Below are 25,610 nucleotides of genomic sequence, written 5' to 3' on the forward strand. Positions count from 1 at the left end.
TCCGGGTCGACACCCTGGTTATAACAATGTACCTGCATGCTTTTTTTACCGGCCGTGTTTCTCGCATGCTGCCGCAAGAAAGTGTTCTAGTTGCCGGAGCCAGGGACCAACTCGCACTGCTCGCCAGCATGCACTCTTTCACAGCAGCATGGGGTTTCCGAGTCCCGGTAGCTGATCAGTCTGGCTGCCTTATATGCACCAGTAGGTCACCTAGGATAGTCGCAGCCCAGGCATGCAACATCTGGAAATGGGGGCTGCATTGTGGCGCATAGTTGAGGGCAGAAAGCATATATGGCTCAGAGGAGTCGCATGCAGGCTGGCACACACTGCACGGTAACAAAATTTAACAACCACTAGGAAGATTATAAACAACAATTTCTTACTTTGGTCCACTGCTCACTGTGCACATGACTTCGACCAAATTTTGGTTTCGATATCAAATTCAGAAGAAAAAAGGAGGTTGTCTTCGAGTTTTCCCTCGCTAAAACTCTTTCTGATCGTTCTTTTTTTTTTTTTTTTTTTTTTTTTGAGGGGGGAGGGGGGGTCGCGACGAGCTGCAGTACCGGGGAGGGGCGCCTGAATTTAGAAAGTCAATCAGGGACAACTCACCTTCGTGATTCCATTCACCCGGAACCTATCTGAAGCGGAAGCCGCGACGGTACCATCGGCATTGAAACCAGTTTGTTTCAGCTTCCCGTGAATTCCTGGCTGACCTGTGTTTTAGAGGAAAGTAAACTTCAGGCGAATTTCAATTGTGCGCCCCAACAGGATCAATGCAGGCAAGAAATACCCACCCAGAATACTCACCACGGGTTTTGCAAGTCACCCAGGCATCACCATTGACCTCCCTGTCACGGAAACATGTAAACTTAATTGTTGAACAGAAATCTCGAAAAAAGAATAATGAAATCTTGTGATGAAGTGAGCTACACGCACGGTAGGTTGTTAACTCGTAATTTGTCCACAAGACAGATTTGTGTCGCAAAAGAGAACGCAGACCAGTGCTGCAAGCGTACGCTGTTTTACCACTTTTGCTCACCTTAATGCTTCATTCCAGTTGGCCTGAATGCTTAGAACCGGCTTCTCTATAAGTCTTACTTGCATGTTTAAGCATTCATTAGGAGCTTTTTTTCAGTACAGACCAAACGCGGAATCGCCGAATGCAGTGCTCTGGCCCGCGCTGCTCGTGCGGCAGACGACCACCCGCTAGCTCATTTTCGTATCTGAAATGTGAAAAAACCTAAAAAACAAAGGATGTTTTTACTGTCATCTACTGTTCCAGTGTAGTTTGCAGTGGACAAAAAGTCCACCGTTTATGAATATCAGTGCTCAAAACATTCGCGCTGTGGGCACCTCGAGTTGATTGGTCAGTCAGCTGATCGACGTAGTTTGTAAACATGGTGCCGCTCTGTGTAAAATGTCACTCCTGCCTCGCGATTTCACCGTAAGGGTAAGCGTACGACGTCTTCGAGTAGTCATCTTATGTCACGGGCTCCTTATTTGTGAGTTATCTATAATCAGTAACGTTGTGAGCGAAATTCTGTGGCTCTGACGGCAATTGTCACGGCAAGTCGGTAGGCCTAGACAAAATCGTTCTTGCTCATGTTCCGGAATAAATTTCGCCTTTGCAGTGATTGCCCGCGTTAATCAAGAAGAGAGCGTTTCCTGCTCTACCACTTGTAAAGAAACAGTGGCGAAACCTTCGGTACGCTAGCCTCCCTGCCAGTGGTTTGCTCTCATCCTTCGGAACTTCGGGCCGTCATCCGAAAGTGGGATCGCAGCGTCAACTTCAAGAAAATTGCCCCTACCCAAAATAGCCGAGTGTGTTTCCTTGTTGCCAAACTACCGACAGCTTGCGGGACCTTGTGACGCAAATGCTTTATCGCTAGCGCGCTATCTTATTATGATTGATCGCCGTGATAAGGACGTATTTCGCAGATGGCACGCAACCGCGCTGGCCGGTGTCCCTAATTCGCTTAGCCGAAGGCTGCGCGTACCAGTTTTCCACAATGCACACCGCTCGGTTCACGTATGCACTTTCAGAAGAAGCCCTCCTCACGAGTATGATGTACTTCCTGGTCCGATAAATATAACGGGTATCTCCGCGCACATGACCTACAAAAGCCCGTATTATTTACGCGTGAACTGTATCCGCCGCGCCGCGACGTGCGCATGTGGCGTTAGATTCGCTTCTCTCGTGCCAGAACGCGAACATTTCGTAGAGCGGACGAGTTATGTGCTGTGCCTGCTCGCCGTTTGTGTAACGCATTGTCTCCGGCTTTCTGTGCAGCCAGAATGAAGCGTGTGTGAGCGCTCCCAAGACGCCATGGCGCACCGTTACAACGGTGAAGAGAGTGTTGTGAGGCTGCTCACCGAGCGGCAAGTGAAGGTGAGTATCGCCTCGGCCGCTGCTGTCGCTATGCGCTCGTTCATTTGCCGTGCAATGCCCTGTCCGTGTGCGTCAACCGCGCGACACGCGCATCGCTCCTATTGTGCTGACGACTGTGAAGTAATACGTCAGTGACGTGCATCTTTCGGCACTGTTTTTGTTTGTGGTTGCGCGTGTGCGTTCCTGTGTGATCGAATACCTGCGAGTCCGTGTTGCCTTCGTGTGGCAATTATTTTTGAATAGTTGCTGTCATGTTTTATTTAGGTTGTTGATGACGTATTTTATTACCTCGGCTACAATATATGAAGTATTAAGCTAAAGGGCTTCCGGTGCTTGCAGGCTACAAATTTTCACATTGTTGTGAGAATTAAATTGTGGTATTCACCTAGCTGCGTTAAGTGAATTCGAATGCGCAGTGTGTAGCGTTACGTCTGATGGAACCCAAAATGAAAATTAAAGTTGCGCCCGTTGGAAATTCAACGAAATGTTTTAGTTTTGTGCGACGTGATTTTGCCCAAATGGTTCGAGTTATGTCCAACATTACCCAAAATTGAAATAATGTCTGACGTATTCCACTCTAAAAAATTAGTCATGTTCAACGAAGCTCAAAATTAGAGTGACAAAAACCCGGGCCATCTCCACTAATATGAAACCTGGGGAGGGGCAAAGCTTGCAGCGTATAAGTGTATTCTTAGCGCCTTGGCATTTTTGCCCACGGAGATTAATTTTTTGGGGGGTAGAGGTATACAGCTTTGCTTTAAAAGTGTTGTGCCTTTGAAGCATGAAGCGTTCTAGCGCGAAGCGTTGGAAAACGAGTGTCCCGGTGTTACAGTACTGTGACTACATGAAATGAAGACGACGATAGGAGACACCGACAGCCCGAGCCCCTAAGGGGCTTTTCCCCTAATAGTTTGGTGTACCGGAATGAAAAAAAAAAAAGAAAAGCTACATTTGACAAAACCAAAGTGCAGTCATGCCCTAAGGAATCTACGACACCTTATCGCAACGGTCTGTTTTGCAATACCTGAGGTGAATTCAAAAACAACACGTATGTTGCTGTGTTATGTCCAACCCGATGCTGCATTGGTAAATTGTACTTGAATCCACAGCTTTGTGTCTGCTTTTGCATTGGTTGAGCAGCCTGGAGCATCACACGAGGACTGCTGCAATGATGTGCATTCGAATCCCGGCGGACGCATGTTTTTTTTTTTTTTTTTAAATCGAACTATTGAAATTTTTTCGTATGAATATATATGCACTTCTTCCCATATGCTCCACACGAAAGAAAAGGGAAAGACTGTAACTAACAAAACAGAACCTATTCTTGTGGGCTCAATGCCAGTGTGTAGCGTACACAGCTTGTGTTGAGAACGAAGTTGACATGGCTGAAAGCCAGGAGAGTTTTTAGCAAATACAATGAATAATATATTTGGGGTAGTAATGCCTGGTGCTCGTTCATTTCTTTCCGGAAAAAAAAAATCTCAAAAAAATTTATACGGCAGACATAACTTTTTTTCACTTGAGCTTATGTCGAACGTGACTTTTAACACCACTCCGGTAGAGTGAACTAGTTCACTCTAATTTTGGGTTCTGTCACACGTGACTAATTTTTTACTGTGGAATATGTCGGACGTAACTTCAATTTCAGGTTACGTTGGTTGCAACGCAACACATTTGGGTAAAGTTGTGTCGGATGTAACTTTATATTCCATTTTAGTTTACCTTGGACGACTCAAAACATTGGGTTAAAGGTTTGTCGGACATAACTTTGTGTTCCTCCGGGCGTAACTCTGTACACTGCAATCCGACTGGTAAACAACTGGGTACCCGATTTTATTTGCTGTGCCACCCCATATGCACTCATAGAGTAGTATATGTAAACACAGAGCACCCAACTGAGCAAGGTGTGCTAGTGGCAGTGTTGGACTTTCTCGTTCCCTGAACGTGCAACCTGAGAACCTGGTGATGCTTTGACCATGTCATAACCAAACTGTGCAATTGCCATTTCAGGACACCTGTACTACACATGTGCAAAGAAAATTGCAAGTTACGGAGGATCTGGTTGCGAGACTTGGTCTCGAGGCTGAACTTGAGGTAACACACGAGTTCTCAAATAATGTCGTAATTGTAAAATGGTATTGAAATTACGATTGGCATTCTATGCAAACCCCAGGCCATGGTTCAGTGGCACTTGGGCCTTTCAAAGGTTATTGTGGCACTTATGATGGACGTATCTTAGAATTTTAAGAACAATAAATGTCACATGCAGGCTTATAGTGTTTCTTATTCAGTGTATCGGAAATGATGTAAGCAGGTGTAGCCTAGCTGTTGCAGCATATGCTAATTTGTTTAGGCATTGCTTGTTGCGCTAATTTACTTTTTTACTGTAAACTGTCAATGGAAATACTTTTTGCTATTACAGTTTAGTCAGTTTGAAAGGTACTTTATGGTGAGTGTGCTGTGCCAAATCATTGGTCGGTTTACAGCCGTGTGCTACAGCTTTTCTATTTAATGGTCTGCACGTGTGAGAATATGTGGCTTTGTGCAGTGGTGTTGTAACAAGCACAGACTAAAATGCTTTTAAAATGAAGAGCTCTAATGTGTGCACGGAGCAGTATGTAAGGGAAAATAAAGCCTTTCCCATGTGGCTAGCTGTTTCTTCTTAGTACAAAGCATTGGTGATAAAGCTTCTCGCACTTTTTCGTCAGTCAGTTTATGACCAAAATGCGAGAAGCTTCAGCACAAGAAAATTAACATATTAAAATATAAAGTAGAGTATAAATAAAAGTATAAACAAACCAGACTGGAAACAGGAAACAACCAGTAACTAAAAATCAAGAAAGAAAAAGAAACACAAAAATGTAGATGCAAGATGAAAAGAAAGCAAACACAAGAAGTGAGAAATTTAAATCAATGGAATAAAGTTTAAAAAAAATGTGGTTGTTCCCTCTTTCATAGGAACCGGTAAAACACATAAGTGAAATGTGCCTTCACAGGAGCAGTTGAATGTTTATTGTGCATCGATATGAACTCGCACGTTGCTATTTATATTTCGTCGGTATAGCACCGTTGGGCGCATCAACTTTGACGCATCATCAACACTGGATTGCACGCGTCGGAGCATTGCGTAAATCCTACTGAAACCACAGGCGCTCGCAAACCATCCGTGCGAACGAAACCAAACGAGTTATCAGCGAATTGTTTGGTGAACACGCGCTACAGCGGACTGTGCCACGTCACGACACGAGCGCGACAGCAGCAAGTCGGCTTCTCCGCAGCTTACGCTGCGTGTCCCCTGTACACGTAGGCACTGGCATCGGGGGGCCAACTGCCAGTGCCCGAGCACCTCTCCTGGATAAGGAGCGTTTGTCGCCCTATTCACGCGTCGGCTCATAGCGTAGTCGGGAGCGCGTTTCGTACCTCCCGTCGCGATGGAAGAGTTCATGGATCGAATCCCGGCGCCACCGCATCAATCCAAGTTTTTCTGGCGATGTCATTTCCGTGACGGATATGACGTCAGCTAGATCTTGGTGGGCCCCAGCATAAAACACTTTCGTGATAAAAATCTCTAGGGAGCTGCCTGGTGGCATTGCAGTTATTAGTTACCACATTTCACTGACACTGTGCGCAGTGATTTCGGGCTATATTTCTTTCCCCCATGAGTGGAATGGTTATAACTAGAGCTACTAAATAAGCGCCTAGTGGCTCTAGATATAACTTGTGTGACCTAATTATAAGTGTCATTGTGTTTAATTCTTTCTCCTTTCTCACCTGTTTTCCCATCCCTTTTTCTAGGCTACAGGCAGGGGTATAGAAATAGGGCCTGAACTGCTTGCCATGCATTGCTACTTTGTCCAACTCACTGTAGATCCAATTAAAGCAAACTGGAGTAAATGAAAAAAAAAAATAAGAAGAAGCAAAGGAAAGGAAGAAAAAAAACTTGCAGTGACAACGTCTGTTTTTTATTGAAGGAGTCTGGAGGCTGGCATTCCACTACATTCCCAACACGAAGTTTTAAAATTTGTACATTGCGTTGTTGCCTTATTTTCTCTTTTGTTGGGTTTTTTCCCCCACAGTGTGCATGCAGAAAACGTTCTTCCCTCTGATGATTGTCGTGCATGGCCCCTTCCCTTTTTTTTTCTGCTTACTCCAGGGCCACACAGGTTGTGTAAACTGCTTGGAATGGAACCAGAAGGGAGAGTAAGTGCTTCTCTCTGTCCAGAAGGTGCACCTCTGCGTTCTCTGCTGGCGCGGTGAGATCACGGGAAGTGCTTGTGGCTTGCAGGATTCTCGCCAGTGGCTCGGACGATGTACAGATAATGCTGTGGGATCCGTTCCGGCATCGGAAGCTTCACACGATTCCGAGCGGGCATCATGGCAACATATTCTCAATAAAGGTAGGCGTGCCTTACCTGAATTGCCAGTTAGCTCTTTCGTGATCACACCATAGGCCATCGGTCAAGGTTGAACAATGATGTGAAACCTCCCGCAAAAACTAAAAACGGTGCTATTCAGACAACTGACGCCATCTGTCGGGTTCATTGGAAACCCCTTTTTCAGTTTCATTGCCGTTTGTTTACATTTCGCGTGGGTAGACAGCCTCGCGAGCAAAATTTGGACCCAAGGTAGCGGTGAGTTGGGCGAAAATGGCGTCCTGTTTCACTGTGTGCCCTACAAAGGCAGACAGTGGTTTGAGGGACTTCAGCCGCTGCTGGTGCTGACTTTTTTTATTCCAGCAGCAGTGATGACTCTAGCAATGATGTATATTCTTCAGATTTTAGTTCTGATAAAGACACTTCCATTCAACAGCCTCAGATTTTGACAGGTGCTGCCAGGGAAGGTTCGTTTTTGACTTCATGCTGTCTGTATAAACAAAACGTCCGTAATATTTGATGACTGCGGTATTACTTTTATGTGTAGGGTCTGGACAACGTGCGGTGGGAATGTTTTGCCTAATGCACACCGCGCCTTGTCACGTTATCCCCTTCAAGATAACCTGGCACTCATGTGAAGGTAGTGATGCGGAGTGACGCACACTGGTTCTTAAGAGCGCTAAGTTTTTTTCTTGTTTTTTACCACTGCAGTGATAAGGACAGAAAAAAACAAACAAAAACAAGCATGCTTGAATGCATATTTTAGAGAGACCGACTGACTCTGGAGTGGCTCTGCGGAGTTGCACAGCCGTCACTATCAGGCTCGCTAGGTTGGTGGGCCGGCAAAAATTCAGAACTTGGTGTACAGTAGTAGAAACATTTTATATATCTTAGAATGACTAAAATAATTTTTAAGCTCAGTAAAACCACCTATTTGTGTTCTGTGTATACTTTTTTTGTGCATTTTTTGTTTCATTGCCCAATAAACTGTAAATAATTACACCTTTCACAAAACTGTTGTATGTGTTTGAAAGATAAATCTATAAGCTACAATTTCATGCATAGCAATGCTAAATGTGTTCGGTAGCACAAGAGGAAAAAAAGGTTTTCTAGAAGCGCTCAAAATCGGCCATTTTTCTGTGGTCTTGAAAGAGTTGCCATGTTTGGTACGTACGTATCTCACTCCAGCTAAACTCCTAAATAGTAATAAAACATGTAGCGGCAGGAGCAGTGTTAAAATGGGCCAAATTTGACTTAAAATAAACCTTGTTTTGCTACGCTTGTCTCAACCTTCAAATTTAAAGATCATTGTGCAGTGGGATTTCCAACAACCCAGAGAGCAGGCTGGGTTTAGGAAAGGGTTCTCATCCATAGATCTCATCCACGGATCACATCCATGTTGTCAATCAAGAGAAATTCACAGAATACATTGAACCCCTTTACATGGCATTTATAGACTATGAGAAAGTGTTTGATCCCGTACTCACCGCAGCTGTGCTAGAAGCACTAAAAAAACCAGGGAACAGAGGTGACCCGCATAACACTTCTAGAAGACATGTACAAGGGACGCACGGGCAGGATAACCCTCCGCAAGCAAAGCGATGAATGTCCGATCCGAAAGGGTGCTAGACAGGGAGATACCCTCTCTCCAAAACTATTCAAGCCTGTCTGGAGGGGTTATTTAGAAAGCTTGACCGGGAAAACAGGATTAACTCTCGCTACCGCCGGAAAATTGACCAATTTTTAGGGGTCCAAGAAAACATTTTTTTTTCCTGCTAGAAAAATTGGTTAGGCATTAATTACAGGAACACAAAGTGCAGATTATTTAACGGCCTTTTTAATAACACCTGTTTTCTAAATGTTTTTGTATATCATAGTTGTGAAAAAAAATATCAAAATCAAAATTTTTGTCAAGTTGTCGAAAAAAATGATAAAGAAGCAGTTGTGTATATCAAACCACCGGTAGTAGAAGAAAATTAGAATATACATTTTGTAGGGAAACATTTCAAAAATACGCCCTAGAAAAAATGTCGACTTGCGCAGAACAGTTTGTGAGATATAGAAAAAAATGTTAGCACGCACGGTGCTCGTGTCATGCGGTGAAGCCCAACCTCAAATTAAAAATGTCCAATTTCGGGTGGTTCCCTGGAATAAATCTGGCGGTTTGACATTATCAGAGGCACCAATTTGCCCCCACATAACGTAAAAACATCTTGTCAATGATTGACTTTGCATTTACAGCGAGCACAATATTTGCGACAAGCACGCGATGCGGAAAAAAACATGCATGAAGTTGAAAACTGAACGCCGTGGTTGATGCTTGTTGACGTTCACGGTCAGTTATCTCTCAAAACATAAAGTTGAGCTTTAATATCATCTTTTGACTCGCGATTGTAGCCTTGCTTGCAGGAATGAGGTGGGATGCGCTGGAATCGTGCCCTGAAAACTTTGGCCGAGTACCCGTTGCGCGATGAAAAAGAGCAACACAACGAGCCTCCTCTATTGCAGCGCCACTAACAGTTTTCAAATGAAACAGTACAAAAACTTATCGGAGACTCCGTCCGAATAGACAGTTCAACTAAGCAGCAACATTAGACACCCGGATATACCCTTGCATGGAAACGAAACTGGAAGGCGAACAGCTGGCAGTGTAAGGCCGGTTTGAAGCGCTGTCCTCGGCAGAACAGATATCTGGCGACTGGGTGTGATCTTTTGACTTGCATCTGAAGTTCTTATCGCAGAAATCGGGTTAGGGTGGGGTGATGGAGGGATGAAATAAAGAAATTGGGGGGTAAACGGTGGACTCGAACAGTGCAGGACAGGAGTGGTTTGAGGTCAGTGGGAGAGGCCTTCGTCCTGCAGTGGACCTGAGCAGGCTGATGATGAAAGAAATGGAACAAACAAGACAGTGCTGCTAGTTCATTTTGTTTGTTCCTTCCCTTTGCGTCTTGTCTTTTGTTCACTGATGATTAAATTGCGAATGTTCACCAACCAGCCCAACTCGCATTCCTCTTGAACCCTTTCAACCTTTGCAATTTTTGCCCTGGAAAGAGCAAACCAGGCTGTGCTCAAGCCAAGCTGAGTATGAAGAGGTTGATGTCTTTCACAAACATTCAGGGTGGCATTCAAGCATATTCTTACCTACTTCTGCCACCAACCGCCATTATGCACGGTGTCACCATAGGAGCAAAAAATTATGCTGAATGCCCCACTTTGTGCACTGGCCTGTTAATGATGAGTGAGTGTAAACTGGCTTACTGAGGGAAACAGCCACTGTCCCATGTCCCGGTATGGTTGCCACCTTTCCCTGAAGAAAAAAAAACGGCCCTTCGAGGGGGGGTGCTATATAGAAGGTTGAATTTGTGTTAAAAAGCAGACACCATGTTTTTCTTTTTTTTTTTTTACATGCAATGCCATTTATTGTAGCATTTCCCTACAGAGAAATCCACGTAATGTTTGTACTGAAAGTTGTTGAGATTTCGGTTATTGCCCTGAATGTGCTGCAGTGAAAAGTAGCTGCACTTGCTGACCACGCCGGTGGCATTTCATTGTGTTGTTCCACCCTTCGGTCTTCTTCCATCTCAGGAATCGCACTTGGCCTTGTATTTTCTCGGCTCGGATGTCTTTGCACAGCGTGTAGACATATTTATCATTGCAGTTGCTGTATTAACGCTTACAAAAGGCTAAAAAAGAAATACCAGTGGCACGATAGCCAAAAAACCGGCCAATGTCGGCTGGTTTTAGGTACAGACCTGCAACGGGCCAGCTGTATAAAAAAAACGGTCGGGCCGGTCCAAAACCAGTCGGGTGGCAACCCTATGTCCCAGAAACGTGGCTAATATATCCCTGTTGACTGTGGCACATTTCATAGTGCGCGCTTCAGAAATAAAAAAACAAAGAAAAGCCTCACAATCCCCACAGCTGTGATGAATGCTTTCAGAGCATCGTAGAAAGGTGCGTCACAGTGATATTGCAGCATCCATGTCCTAAGTCCCTTGAGCTTTGACACCAACAGGTTTGAAGTTTGGCAGAACGCAGAAGTTCGCAGCCAAAGAATCGTGAGCCCAAACAAATGGGGTGAAACCAGCCGGGGGAGCGGCAGAACCCAGCACTGAACAAGACGTTGTCAGTGACGCAGACCTCCTCATGGACATCAATTGAACAAATAGGCAAAAGTACAGGCACACTTGGCAATGTGGTTTACTCGGCGCTCAGTAAGTCGCGAGCCTTTTCGAATTCCCTTCATCATAAGAAGTGCTTAGCAGTGTTTTCACTTCCAGTACTGCAGCATCGTTTGTGTACTATCACTTGCCAATGTAGTTTTCCAGATCACTTGAGCGCTACAGCACCTTTTGCTTGGAAATGGGCCGTTCATCCTGTTGCAGCCCTACAGCAGTTCCTCACCGTCATGTGCATACTTGTGCATCACATTCCTTATAAAGGGCTTCTACAAAAACTTGGTAGAACAGGTGGTGGGTGGCCGCTTTTCGGTTACATTACAGTGAAAAATTGCTGCTTAACAAACCAGTAGACCACCATAAGATATCTGTGAGGTGCTGACTGCAAGTGGATGAGCAGGCAGAGCTTTTCTTGTGTTTCATTTTTCATGAGCGGTGTGGCGTAGTGAACACGAAGGGAGAGATGTGCTCGGGGACGAGCCTCCACCTGCTCCTTCCGTGCACCCTTCCTGCAGTTCCTGCCTTACTCGGGCGACAGCCTGATGGTGAGTGGAGCGGCGGACTTCAAGATCCGTGTGCATGACATCCACTCGCGGGAGACCACCATGGTGTGCGGCTGCCACACCAGCCGGGTCAAGCGGCTAGCCACTGCGGCCAGCGTGCCCTACGTCTTCTGGAGCGCCGCCGAGGATGGGGTCATCCTGTAAGCCACACCTGCTGCTCACTGCCGCCACAGCTTTGTCTGGCCAGGAGGAGGGGAGGTCTGCCCCCGTCAAACCATCAGCTTGCCCGCAGCATGTGCTGTCTGTCTACGATGTAAATGTGCACCTGTACTGTGCGAAATGTGCTTGCCTAGTCATGCACACAAGTGGCCTAGTGCCCTCCCTAGCTTGTGCGTTGCCTGATCATGTCAGTGGGTTCCATTTTCGAGATGTGTAGTAGCAGCTTTCAGCATTGACGGTCTATCGACGTAGCGTTCTTGGCCATTTAGGTAGGCAGGCGGGGTGCGCGCAGCCTTGACCAAGTGCTTCACGGGTGTTGGCCGTGCAGGCAGTTTGACTACCGGAGCCCACACCAGTGCTCTGCAGATGCAAGCCACGTGCTGGTGAACCTGGGCTACCACCTGGGGCGCAATGTGGAGGCCAAGTGCATAGCCGTCAACCAGCTGCGGCCGCACCTCGTGGCCGTGGGGGCCAACGACTCGTACATTCGGCTCTACGACCGACGCATGATCAACACCACCAAGGTCGGTGTACCACTTCTCAGGGAGTTGGCCCACCTGGATGGGATCGCTTCCCATAAGGGTCATGGCGGATGTCTGTACAGTATAGTAGAGCAGCATCATGCCACTGTCTCCCTTCAGGGGCGGTGCTGTCATGACTGGTATCATGGTCCCCATGTGCTTTTTCATTCCAGTGCGGAACCATTTGTTAGCATTGATGATTCTCAGTACCAGTGGTGTCTTCGAGTCATCAAATAAGTAGTGCTGATACAAGCCTGCAACTTTTTCGCTTGGGTGAATTGAGTGTTGGGCTACTCAGCGTGTGGATGACGGGCAGTGTGCTGACTCAAACCTGTGGGACCTTCTTGCAGCTCACGAGGTTCAGCAGTTCTTCCAAGTTGGATGCTGATGCTGACAACCTTCCACCTGGCTGTGTAACTTATTTTGCCGCTGGTGAGTGTCTTCGTTGGCCCTTGTGTCAGCCCAGCGTGCAAGTGAACAGGGCCTGCTCACGAGTGCTCCGATGGAACTTAAAGGGTCTTGTCAGCACTGCATTTTGCCGCTGTAAGAATAGCTGCAAGAAAGTTTTCCCACAAGCAGACCAAAAAAAGAGAGACTACGAACAACAGCAAGAAAGAAAAAATACATTTACTCGCATAATGAATGCACTTTTTTTTTTTTTTTCAGAAAATTCGACATGAATTTGTAGGGAGGGTTCATTATGTGAAAAAAAAGTTGCAACAGATTTTTAAAAGTTGAATAAGAGAAGCACTATCAGAACATTAACTTTCTAGTCAAAACACGTACATAATTATGTTACGAAATTTCTTTTTTATTCACAACAACCAAGTGGTCCCCTGCTCGCCATCAGGGGTGGAACAGCTGCGCCACATGCGCCATTGAGCGCCAAACGTGTTTAGCTGCACCATCCTGCGCCGAACCGCCCCTGTTGCGCCAAATTTGTTTATCAGCGCTGTCCTGCGCTGCAGCGCCTGAATTGAGCCGCGAGGTACGACTGCCATGATGCCCTGTGTCTGAAAACTTAGCTGAAACATCGTGTTTTCGGTCTCATCAAGGTCGTTATGGTTTCGGTTTCATTGAGGCTATGAGTGGCTGTGAAGTTTGGCTTTGGCTTAGCCATAAGGTAGCAGGCTCTAAACGCCTTATCCTCCTTCTCTTCGCATTTCTTTGTTTCACATTTGCACAATTTGCCACAATCAATGAAAAATGTCCAAAAGTAAAATATTTGGTGGCTTATCGCAAACAGATAGGATAATATTCGCATGAAAGGTTGTAGTTTAATAGAGGTAAATTTAGTCGCCCATTTTTGATGATCCAGCATCTTTTCATAGCAGCATGTATTGAACGAACAGGTTCTTGGACGCGTTTGCCCTCGCTTCTTAATTCGGTTCCCTTTTGTTGTGGAGTTCATTTTCGCCTGTGGGTGAGCTTGGTCTACACCGTAAGTTAATGGATCTCCGCAACCCTATGGCGGGCGAAAAGAAAACTATGTTCAGCATCGCGCGCACTAAAACCGCTGTTTGATAGAAAAAATGCAAACAAATGCCTTGTTTTACGGAACGCCACCATGAGTTGGACAAAACACTGCTGTTTACCGGACACAAAGCGAGGCTTCTTATCTGGTCCCCTTTGGCTCTGCACGTGAGGTTTGACCTTTAAACAGTGATAATAAGGTGTGCTTGCTGGGGCACACAGTTAGGAGACACAGATCTGTGGTCAAAATGAATCCGAAGCCCACCACTACTCTGTTTCTCATTGCCCATATGTCGCTTGAGGACATTAAATCAAAGAATTAGCAGTTTATTCCTGTCGAAAACAATGATAATGGCCTGCGACAACTGCGCGCCACTTTCTGCCATGCGCAGTAACTACAGTTCAGAATAAATTCAAAGTAATATCAAACTGGGTAGCAAAAATAAAATGCAGCTTATAAATTATCACAGAGAGTTACTCTGAAGGACGTAAACGTGCTGGTAATTTTTAAAATGACAGCTTGCTGATAAGTTTCGATTTTCAGGCCGCTTTCGGTTGCGTCACTTCCGTCCGCCATGACAGCTTTATTGCACTGATTTACGACAGCACGCAAGAGACGCGCGACGTTTGGAGAGGTGGCCAAATGGGTCTCCGACTCTTGGGACTCCATTTCTACAAAAGCAGTTGTAGCCGGGTTAATAAAGGCCAGAATGATCCGTTCCGCGAGAGGTGACGATTTTGGCGAAGAAGATATCAGTGAGTCAGAGGGTGATAGCGATGTGCTGGCGGAACTCCCACTTGAAGTTGCTGAATTGTTTGTTAGCGAGTCGAAGGAAGAAGACTTCGATGGTTTTGCTTAACGCCGTTTGTAAGTACATACCATCTGTGTTATCAATAAACCATTTTTGAGAACTTTGTTCTGTCAAGACTTAGGACGGGAGATGCACGTGTCTAGCCCTCCTCACCGGGCGATGCTTTGATAGGCGGCGGCCGCCGCAACCATGTACTTTCGCCGCTCTTTCTAACGATCTGGTTCACTGTGAGTTTACCTAATTAACAAGTGCGTCTTGTACACCGGTGCGTCTTATACACTGGTGCGACTTATATACGTTTTTTTCGGAAAAACTGTCATTTTGAGGGGGGTGCGACTTATAGACCGGTAAATATGGTAATAAAAACAGAAATGAGGTGGATTTTTATTGAATTAACTTGTTGACTACGAGTGCATTGTCTTAAACAATCCAGAATTGCATTCACTTAGTCCATGCTGCCAAGTCGGGTGTAATCCTTGCTTTTCCAGAGTGTTAGCAGAGATGTGTAAGAGATGTGGGTGGGCCTTGGAGCGCCCAGTTTCACTTTTTATTAGATGCAGGGCATCTCTTACACTCGGCCTGTCCCGCGTTGACCGGCGTAGTCCGCACTCCTCATTACACATGCGCAAACTCTCCTCCGTTCTTCTCTCCGACAGCTGTGCGTTATGCACTCTCTCCGGCTCATTATCATAACAACAGCTGGCGCGCTTCGCCTACGTTCGCATATGCTCCGGCACGCTTGTGCGCGCATGTGTGCACATCCGCAACTTTCTTCCACTGTCTCCTCTCCTTCAAGCGCGCATATAAAGCGGTGAGCGCTCGGCGCCCGTTCAGTTAAGCACGCGCTTTCGCTTGACACAGTTGCTCGACTCCTCTTGACTTTGCTCGTGCTTCGCTTGACGACGATGACTCCATTGAATATTCCGATGAAGACGGTCTTTACGTACTTGGAACTCTACTTGTGATTGAGCATCATTTAAGGTTCACTACACTTCAACTGCATTTGGGTAACCAACATAACGGAAATGCGAATTGAACCCCGTGAGATGCCTTGCATCACCCCAGGGTTCCCCTTGTGGGAAGGTGGCGGAATTTTTTCATTAACAATACCGTATTTACTCGCGTAATCCTCGCACTCGCGTAATCCTCGTACCCCTAATGTGAGCCACCAAAACTTGGATTTTTTGGTTCCTCGCATAATCCTCGCACCCCCAACTTTGCAGCGGCGAAAGTTGCCTGCTCGCAAAACCCGCATGGTGCACGCGCTCTCCAATGCGCGCCCTCCCCCGCCGCCTCTCCGTTCGGCGGAGAGCGCTGTGTATCCAAGGCCATCCAGGCGCCCTAACAACCTGCATGGCTATCCCTAACAGGCGCCCTAACACGCTACTCACACTGTACTTGAGCCGGTTTTGCGTGCGCGCAACTAGACTACGTTCGCGCAGCCCGCTGTCGTGTCGTGTCGCCGTCGTGGTCCCATCGTTGAGCAGCAGCAGTCAGTCAGTCACGCACGTCAGTGTTGGATAGCTCGTTGCCCATTTTGAGAACTTTTTGATCTCTTTGTTTTGTGCTTGGTGCCGCTTCGCTATAGGGAAGAACGCCAGCTACACTGCCGCTTTCAAACTAAAAGCGATAGAGTACGCGATCAAACACGGCAACCGCGCCACAGGCAGGCACTTCGGCGTCACCGACTTCAACGTGCGTTACTGGAGTAGGGCACGCACATGACGACGACGAGATAGGGCGCGCGCCAGAAAGCAAAGGCGGCAATTTCATGATCGCTGATCGACGGGATACTGTTTACGTTGTAAATTATAAAATAAAAAGAAATAGCTGCTGTTAGCAACACTGAGCTTACATATACAAAAAACGACCGCTACATTTAGCGGGATTGGCAGAAGGCAAATTGGCAACACTGTGCACCATATTTTTTTCCCCCGCATAATTCTCGTACCCCTAACTTCGCCTTGATTTTTCCGAAAAAAAAGTGCGAGGATTATGCGAGTAAATATGGTAGTAGAGTGATGTTGGCGAAAAGTGATGGCTGTTTGGTGAACAACTGTCTTTGTATATCTTGTTGTGACAAAAACGCAAAGATCATTTGTTGCAATGGCTAATTTGTGCCTTGTCCTCTTCTCTAATTGCTTTAGTTGCCTGTTCCATTAAGTGGCGTATGAACAACTTCCCCATCTTTAGTCATTTCTGTCTCCTCTTTTCTAGGCCACCTGCCATTAAAGTATCCTCGGAAGAGGTATCGCACTTTAGCCTCGACCTATGTTGCCTTCAGTCCTGATGGCAGCGAGCTCCTTGCCAATCTAGGTGGCGAACAGATTTACCTATTTAACATAAACCACCCACGACAGCCAAAGAGCTTCGACCATCAGAACTTCACCTCATCACTCCACTCAAACGGGTTGTGCAAAAGTGAGTGCCGTCTTGGTGGGGATTTTGTGTGGATGGGTTGTCTTAAGGACAAGAATTGAGATCCAATTAGGCAACAAGCATACAACAGTGATCTCATTAGTGATTTTATATTTTTGTCGTGTCAAATGCATACTAAGCAGTGAACAATTGAAAGCCTCTTTATGAAAGCAGGTCTCTCAAATTTTTTCTGTTTAAAGAACAAATTTCCTTTTCCATGTGAAATTTTTCGCTGAAGGAAGGGCTTCTCACCGCACAATAAATCTAATGTGAATTTGGCAAATTGTAAGCATAAAATATTTTATACATACTTAGCAATATTACTAATGTGCAGGCTGTGTTATCATTGTTGTGATTGTTTGCATCATTGTTATTATTCATTGCAGCGTGCGGAATAGTTTGCCACGGAGAGTAGAACACTGCCACAAGTGTGACGGTGTTCTACCGTTCTGTTTCCCTTTCCTTCTCTGCCCTGCAGGCTTGGCCGACAGCAGCAGTAGTCCAACAAATGGATTCAGTACCCATAGGAATGGCATGGCCAATGGGATGGTGTCCAGTGGCCTGAAGCAGAACGGGATGGTTACGTCCACGGATGCTCCTAGGCCGTCTAGTACAAAATGGGGGTAAGAGCCATTGCTCCTCCTTTGAGTGAAGGGACCCCCTAGTTGGCCCTTCTGACACAGTGTTAATGTTGTCCACGATCGGTGAAAGTGTCTGGGCAGCTGTACGAAGTAGTAGTACAATCCGCCAAACAAGGTGAGGCTGACAGAAAATGGGGACGACAGGGGACAAATTAGTGGCAAAGTCCATTGGTCACCTTAGAGTGAGTTTTCTTGCGCAAGAACCCTGCTCAAATTGTCTTTTTTCGGAGCAAAAGACCTGCTGCAAGATGGCCAGTGGAATTTGCCAGAAGAACTACACTACAATCCCCATCACTGACCATTACAATCCCCATCACTGGCACTGCAGTAGCATATTTGCACAGGCATTATGGGAAAAAAGAAATGAAAAAGTGATTAACATGGATATAATAACGACACAACGTGGTACAGCATTGACAAAAAAACACAAGAGGGGACCCAGCGAGGAGTGCTTGTGGTGATAAAAGCCCGAGTGCATCATGCACTCTGCTATTGTATGCTTGTTGATTATCCTACGCTTTTGTCAACACCCTAGAGTGCATGCCAGTGCTGAGCTTTTATCGGTAGTATGTTCTTCAGTGTGAAGTGTGCTTGCAATTGTTGCTCTTGCGTAACACTTGATTCATTCCAATGTGAGCACAAGAATGATGCGCCTGTATATCAGTGTGTTATTGTTACTTCACTCAGTGACTGGGCATGGGGAGCTTTGTGACAGTGTGGGTGTGCATGTGTGGAATGGGTAATACCGTATTTACCCGATTCTAACGCGCACTTTTTTCCGAAAAAATAGGCCGAAAAATCGCATGCGCGTTAGAATCGGATACAAAACCGAAACTGCCGAAACAGCGAAAATTTCGTCCAACCCATCGCCATCGCCATCTCAAGATGGCGCCAAAGCTTTTAGCAACGATTTTTCGGACGCAGCAAGCCTAGGCACCTAGGCCTTTCTATCGGCGTTCACACAAATCGTCAAATCGTTTCATTTGCGCGCTTGATAACAGCAATGGCAGCAGCGGCTCCCAGGCGTTCAAAACGAGCAGTCGGCTGAAGCGTGCACCTCTGGAGAAGCTCTCGGGATGGGCGTGTGAGGCGTGGGCCACGATCCCATGGTTGAACGTTCGTTCAGAAGTGTGGCATCGGGAACGCGCTTGAAGGCACCGAGGCTGAAACGACGAGGAGTGAGATGAGTGAGATTACGTCGGGAAATAAATCACCCGTTTCTCTCGCATTAGTTTGTCTGGGTCACAAAGTCCCATGCACGTTACAATAGGAGGTGCAAGTTTTTTCGTTTTTTTTTGCCAGGAAAATCGGGTCCGTTTTCTGAGCCTATGTCCGTTGAAGGATGGCTCCCCCCCCTTCCCTTCTGCCCAACAGGCCCTCGAACAGCAGGCCCCTGCCGGCGCGGGTGGAGGCCATCAAGTGCCGGGCCAACGAGAAGTTTGGCAAGCAGAAGTACACGCTGGCCATCAACCTGTACAACCAGGCCATCCGCATGGTCTCCGACTCGGCCGTGCTCTACTGCAACCGCGCAGCCGCCTTCATGAAGCGGGCATGGTACTCGCTCTTTCTTCTGCTCCACCTGCTGCACCCCCCAGGTGTGCGCAAGGGTGCACGCCGCGCTCTGCTTGTTTGGCCTGCTTGTGCTTTCACTGCAACCCCTGCTTCTTTCTTCTGCAGCTGACACAAACTCGGCCGTACGACGTCCAAAAGTACTGTATAGCTTTTTCATATTATTGTGCAGCGCCTAATTCTTGTTACAGTCGTCTGATTCATTCGGTTCGGTTCTATTCGCCCCGAGAAAACACTGGAACTCTCTCGAACGAAGCGGCGGTAACGCTGCTTACTCGTTGGCTCGCCGGCAAGAAAATACCAAAATAAAAGCTCTGCCGCTCAGCTTTCACCGAAGCTTCGAGTTCTTTCGAGGGGGCGAGCATATCCTTGCCAGTGCTAAGGCGCACCAATGATTCCAGAAGGGAGAAAGAGGGAAGTGTTCGCTCGACGGCGGCGGGCGCGTTGTGTGTTGTGCCCTCTATCTCCGCGCCGGCACAGTTGTAAAAAGAGAAGCCGCCCCAAAGTAGATCAGCTACGTTTGGAAGTCGGGATGTGACAACGGCTTCTGCCAGTTTGTGCCCCACACCATCGGCGACCCGCGCCCTGGAGGACTCCAACGTACTCCCGGGCCTCAAATCACCGTGATTGTCTCGGGACGGCCTGGCCTACGACGAAGCCACACTTCACAGGTAGCCGAATCGCCTCCGGCAGCGGTGCATCGCCCAGCCCGGTCGGTGAATATTGTGGGACTCCGTCTCTCATATGCATCGAACTGTTCGTTTTCTTTTTAGCTAATTACTTGTCTTCGTGCTTGTACCGTGTTTTGCCTGTCCAAATATAAGTCTGTTGTTTTTCGTTCAAGGCTCTGACTCATTCTTACCGCTCTGGTCGGCGAAAGCCGCACATCTGATGGCCACCCCTTTCGTCACCTGCGCTGTGTAGATTCGGTGGGGTTGTTTGCTCGCTTGAGTCGACTCCCCACATCTTCTATCAGCGCACCCCATTCAGGAAACGGTGACAGCAGCTTTTGTAATGTACGGCATAGGGCCGCTTGAGAACTGCCTGCTATGAGAGCATCCTTCTAATGTGCATAAACCTACCAATTCTCTATGAACAGTGTTCAAGTGGCAGTGAGCTGCTTAGTCGCGTGCTGAGGGCCATTTCTGTGCTGAGGCAGTTGCTGATTCTACTGTGCTCTGTGCTGCGCACATACATGAGGGTAACCTGGGAAGGTTCCAATGCAAGCACTGTCCTTGTATGCCGTTAGAGCCAAGTTTTTGCTCGCTATTGCGAGCACAGACCCGTGCAAATGCCATTGTGCTGCAGGGACGGGGACATGTATGCGGCCCTGCGGGACTGCCACGTGTCGCTGCAGCTGGAGGCGGACTACGTGAAGGCCCACCTGCGGCTGGCGCGCTGCCTGTATGAGCTGCGCTGGACGAAGGAAGCCCTGGACTGCCTGCAGGCCTTCAAGGCCCGCTTCCCGGACTGTGCCCTGGGCCAGGCCTGCCAGGCCCTGGACCGCGACATCAAGGCCGCCATCTTTGCCAAGACCGACCACGACTCCGAGGAGGGCAGCCGTTCAGGCGGCGAGAGCTCCAACGGCGGCGGCGGCAGCGCCAACTCGAGCCCCAAGCACCGCCGACAGCCCCACATCTCGGAGCAGGAGAAGGCCTGGCGCGCCCTGGCCTACGACTACGAGCTGCGCTACTGTGGACACTGCAACACCACTACCGACATCAAGGAGGCCAACTTCTTTGGCAGGTAGGGAAGATGAGCAGTTACAGTTTATTTCACGTTTTAAAAGTGCATACAAACAGCAGGACAAGCTGTTTGTGGGTGGCACTTATTCATTAGTGACGTATGCCTTGCCATAATGTAGCTCGTTGGGTGAGTTGGAGTATGTTTATGATGGTCAGTGCTTGTGTCATCGTCCTTTTTCTTCTTATCCTGTTTTCGTCTGCGCTGACCATCGTGGATGCCTTGCCATGTCTGTTGACGTAAGCGGGCTCCATAGGTTGCGCACGAACCAAAACACTGGGCTTCCCTTGGTTGGTTTTGTAGCATGAATGTCTTGTAATCAATTGAGCAGGCTGTCTGCTGTGACACAGAAACACCACATTTTCTGTGCGAGAATAGTTGGACGCTGTTGGTACGTTGGTTGCCGTGATGCTTTGCAGGCTGGGGGACGAGCGCATAATTTGAAATCTGTGCAGTGAATTGGAAGCGGTGCTGCTGTAGATATGGCGGCTACTGCGATGCACTATGTACTGGGCGTGTGCATAAATGGTGGGATTGGATTAGATTGGGGTGGTAAACACCACAGAGGAACTGGTAGCTGCTACCAATGGTTTACACCACATGTGCTGTCACGATTAATGTATTTGTACGTAGATGCATGGCAAGTCTGCCTAGTTGTGAATCACTCTGCACATAGTATTTAGTTTGCTCAGTTTGTATACCACCAGCCATACAGAACTTGATTGCATGTTAGCGTGTGTGTGGAGAGAGCAGTGAGCCATGCTGCGTGGTCGGCTTTCAGTGCGGGCCAGTACGTCGTGGCGGGCTCAGACGACGGCTCCTTCTTTGTGTGGGACAAGAACAGCACCAACCTGATTCGAGTGATGCGTGGGGACGACTCCATCGTCAACTGCCTGCAGCCCCACCCGAGCACCTGCCTGCTGGCCACCAGTGGGATCGACCCCGTGGTCCGCCTCTGGAGCCCACGGCCAGAGGTGGGGCCCCTGCTGTGCACTTTTACGGACGTCCGTGGAGGGTTTCCGGGAGCACCAGTTTCTTTGGGGGGTTGATACACACTTGTTTGCTACGTATGGCAGGACTTCATCCACACAGCTCAGCGAATGGACATGGCGCTTGGCAGCAATCTTGAGCCAGTGCCGATAGTCACCGATACCGGTGATCACCACTTGCCATAACAATGGACCTCGTGGTGAAAACAAGCTTCCACATGTGGGGATGGCGCTACTATGGGGGAAAACCACACATGGAGTCATCTGCTGGTGAATGTGGGCATCAGTTGTCCACGCGACCTAAACCTGTTCAGGCAACCCAGTCCTTAGCTGCTGCGAATGCTTTGAAACCGTTCCTGTAGGCAGGCCCTTTCCAATTGGTGCAATGAGTAGAGTCTCCCTACAAAGCATGATAAAGGTATGATAAACAATAAGCAGGCAGTGCAAGGTATAGCAGCATTACCAGTAAGGTTGCTGTACACCTTCACCGTAATGCAAACGAGCCTCTGATCATGCAGCAATAAAGATATCAAAACATGTGGCCCGATTGTTGGCTAAAATTGGAGATAACCAGAAAGAATGCTCGCACTGTACGTGGTTTTTCCAGTATTTTGCATTTGTGTTGTTGAAGCAAGTGCAAATGACAAATTAACTGTTACCTGGACTTCAGAATGAGAGAGTGCATCGGTGGGAAGAGAAGGAGGGGCATGCCCGCATCCTCTCGACCTTCTCCGCAGGACGGCAAGAAGGAGGACCGGGAAGTGGTGGATTCCGAGGATGCGGCGGTGGCCAACCAGCGGCGCATGAATGCCGATCCCTTGGAAGTGATGCTCATGAACATGGGCTACCGCGTCCCTGGGCTCCTCGAGTCGGACGAAGGAGAAGCGGAGGGTCGCAGCGGCGAGGCCAACGTCGTCTCCTGCCGGCCCAGCTAGAGACCCCAAACGTTTCCATCGCTCACCAGGGAGGTGCTGCCACTGTCGGAGCTGCTTTTTGTTCTCTTTCCCCCCTTTAACAGGAGTAGGGTTTGCTAACAACAGGGAATAAGTGAACTTCACCTCAGGCATGTGAGTGCTTGCAGGAAGTTTCAGTGAATTGCAGAAGCTTTCGCAGAGAATTCCACATTTGGGGAAACCAGCACTGACGAAAGCAGCTTCTAGAGACTTTCTGACAGCTTCCAGAGGCGAAGGATGAAAGGTGTACGCTTAGCCCTACTTTCTTCCTGGTCATGAATGGCTGTGCTTGTTAGAATAATTTATAGCCATCCAAGTGCCACAATAGAAAGCACCCAGTGCTTTGCCAGTCACTGTTTGCAAGAAGCAGACTTGGTATTTGGACACAAATGGCTGGTTGGGTTGTCCGTGCTGTTGCATGTGTGCCTCTTGCGCAGCAATAAGTTGCCTATGTGAGAATGCCAGAATCTCTGTATCACGCACAAAAAGTTTTGTGCGCGCTCAAATGTCCTTGCATAAGAAGACAGCGACACAGATTGGAACCAAGCGGTGTTTCCAAACATTTTTGTAAGCATCGACAAGCTCGATGCATGGTCGCACATAGAGAAAAGTTCAGTGTGCACAATCCCATTTGCGAGCTGCCTTGTCAAACGTTTAGCTGGGAGACCAGTGTGGGGTGGTCTCCCTTTGTGCATGTAGCTAGATCTGGGCTGAGTCTCCAGGTGGCAGTGAACGTTATCTGGTGGTGCAGATTCTGCGCAATGTAGTATAAGGGCTGCAGTGCATTACTGGCTGCGCCATACTGTTGGGACAACTACAAGGTGTTAAGGCGTCTTTGCTGAGATGGAACATTTTTCTGGAAATGTGCTCCAGGGTCCGTAAAGAAGCGTAGGATTGCAAAGAGGTGCTATCGCGCACGTGTACATAAATGTTTTTCACAGTTGTGTGAAGGTATTTAAATCTCGCTGAGGCTTTGTTGCATCAAGACCTGCACGCACGAGTTTGCCAACAAGGGAGAAAAAAAGAAAAAAGAGAGGGAGGAAGGCGTGGCGAATTAAATTGCATTTGGCATGTGTTCTCCAAGTGTGTCGCCGGCTGCCCTTCCGAATTTTGTCTGCAACTGAAAGAGCATTGTTAGATTGGTCTCTTTTCAACCCCGTGCAAATTCTTGCCAACCAGGGTCTGCAGTATTTTTTGCTTGCTTCAGCTTTTCATGTTGACACTCAAGAGTTGTCCTGTATCATTTTATGAGTTCTTCCCAGGAGGAAAGGGACTAGATGTTTTACGTGGTAACCAGACGTTACCAGAACAAAGGCGCACTTCACATTCTAAACTATGCACCCTGTGGGTAAGAAAGCGAGCACGTTCATTTTGTCCTGTGTGAGAGACCAGTTTTACTAACAGTTAGCTCAAGATGTTTTAATTTGTATCATGTTTGAGTCACTCGAGTCCTCTCTTGTTATTTTAATAAAAAGCTTTGTGTAACCACTTTGGTCTGTTTCGCAAAACTGTTGCACTGAATGTTCTGGTGTCTTGTTTTCTGCAGGCACGCCTGTGTTGCCAGCAATAAACGAAGTACAGTTGAGCCCACTTATAACTCGACCGCCACGCTGAAGTTCGTTGCAAGTGTACTTTTTGTTTACTGCTCCTGAAAATGCGGCACGCATATGGCGAGCGCACCGACACGGACATCGCCTAGACCAATGCTACTAGGCTCTATTCAGTCACAAAACTGCACGCGTTGCCTGGAACCAACACCGATACTTCCCTCTGTGGTGCGGCAGTCGCAACTGGCTCGGCAGCCTGTGCATTCAGCCGCCCGGTCTTCGGCATTTCTGCTTGGTCGTGCAGTTATGCTGCGTAGTTCAAAATCCATGATGCCTTTCGAGTGGCACTTTTGCTGCTTTTTCAGGGCTGGTAGTCAATTGATGTGGGCCTCCTCTGTAGACTGACGCTGACAACACCAACCAGCTTCATTCTGGGGTGTACACGTGGTCTGTCTGGGAAGACCAAGAAGCCCCAGCAATCTATTAGGTCGGTTGGCTGCCTGTATAGGCTAGGTTCGCTGATTCCATTATGGCTGAAACTTGATTGTTTTACTCACTTTTATATTCAAGATTATGCTACTGCATTTTGCTACGGGGTGTAACAACCAATAGAAATTATGGCAGATTGATAAAATTGCAAAACATTAAGGTATTGCAGATATTTGAGTGCTAAACAGGTCATCCAGAGTATTTGCCAACAACTCCTCTTTATGTAGAATGCTCCTTGCTAAAAGCAAATCAAATTTTATTATGTTTCGCTGGCAGGCAGCAGTTTTAGCTCTCAAAGACGAGAACAAATTATGGAGGACAACATATGGACTACCAAATTCCCTTGCTTTTAAATGTTCGATACAATCACATTTTAAGAAGAGGATCACAAGAGGATTGCAGAGAATGACACATTTAAAGCTCCAAGAACCAGTGCACTTAACTTTTTCCTGTGCCTAAATTGTTTCCAATTAAAACGAATGAACTTGTTTTCTTGCCCCTGGCACGTGCAACTGGCACTTTTGCTGTTCCCTTGTGCCTCATCTTATATGACTCACTTTAGGTGATGTTATGTGTACCTTTATTTTCAATATACAGCATATATTTCTAATTTTCTTTTGTGTGTGTGTGTGAAAAAAAAATATCAGTTTCTTTGCCAATCAATTTTCTTGACATGTACTTTTGTAAATTCATTTCCTTGTCATGTCTTGATTGTGTAAGCGTGTACCTGTGTGCCAACTGTGTTGAAACTTTACTCTCTCGAAGAGAAGTAAGTGTGCCACATGATGGCAGA

The 25,610-nt window shown here is 47.3% G+C and overlaps 2 protein-coding genes across 7 annotated transcripts in view; one reads left to right on the plus strand and one right to left on the minus strand.

Annotated features, from left to right (window-relative positions):
* LOC144151743 (proteasomal ATPase-associated factor 1-like) overlaps positions 1-1,235 on the minus strand; it is a 29,888-nt gene extending 28,653 nt beyond the window's left edge. Inside the window, exons 1-3 of the mRNA XM_077682868.1 lie at positions 1,040-1,235; positions 808-848; positions 610-713 (exon numbers count right to left, since the gene is read on the minus strand). Of these exons, the coding sequence (XP_077538994.1) occupies positions 610-713; positions 808-848; positions 1,040-1,104 (210 nt within the window). The 5' untranslated portion in view covers positions 1,105-1,235. The remainder of the gene's footprint in view (positions 1-609; positions 714-807; positions 849-1,039) is intronic.
* Positions 916-24,269, plus strand: Adp (WD and tetratricopeptide repeats 1). 6 transcript variants are annotated; one of them, XM_077682863.1, is made up of 14 exons: positions 916-937; positions 2,291-2,389; positions 4,400-4,483; positions 6,543-6,589; positions 6,675-6,786; positions 11,456-11,643; positions 11,991-12,186; positions 12,534-12,615; positions 16,686-16,889; positions 17,365-17,509; positions 18,902-19,081; positions 20,405-20,842; positions 21,621-21,813; positions 22,566-24,269. In XM_077682863.1, exons 2-14 carry the CDS (start codon positions 2,327-2,329, stop codon positions 22,761-22,763), a joined length of 2,130 nt encoding a protein of 709 aa, XP_077538989.1. In that variant the 5' UTR covers positions 916-937; positions 2,291-2,326; the 3' UTR covers positions 22,764-24,269. The 6 variants fall into 6 exon arrangements, with proteins under 6 accessions (XP_077538989.1, XP_077538991.1, XP_077538985.1 ...); XM_077682859.1 differs by lacking the exon at positions 916-937 and adding an exon at positions 1,298-1,450; XM_077682864.1 differs by lacking the exon at positions 916-937 and adding an exon at positions 1,303-1,450 and having other exon boundaries at positions 2,295-2,389.
* Positions 24,270-25,610: the final 1,341 nt, after the last annotated feature.

This window comes from Haemaphysalis longicornis, unplaced genomic scaffold (genome assembly GCF_048455015.1).
Source record: "Haemaphysalis longicornis isolate Haplotype H1 unplaced genomic scaffold, Haemaphysalis longicornis Haplotype H1 scaffold_9, whole genome shotgun sequence".
NCBI classification, from domain to species: domain Eukaryota; kingdom Metazoa; phylum Arthropoda; class Arachnida; order Ixodida; family Ixodidae; genus Haemaphysalis; species Haemaphysalis longicornis.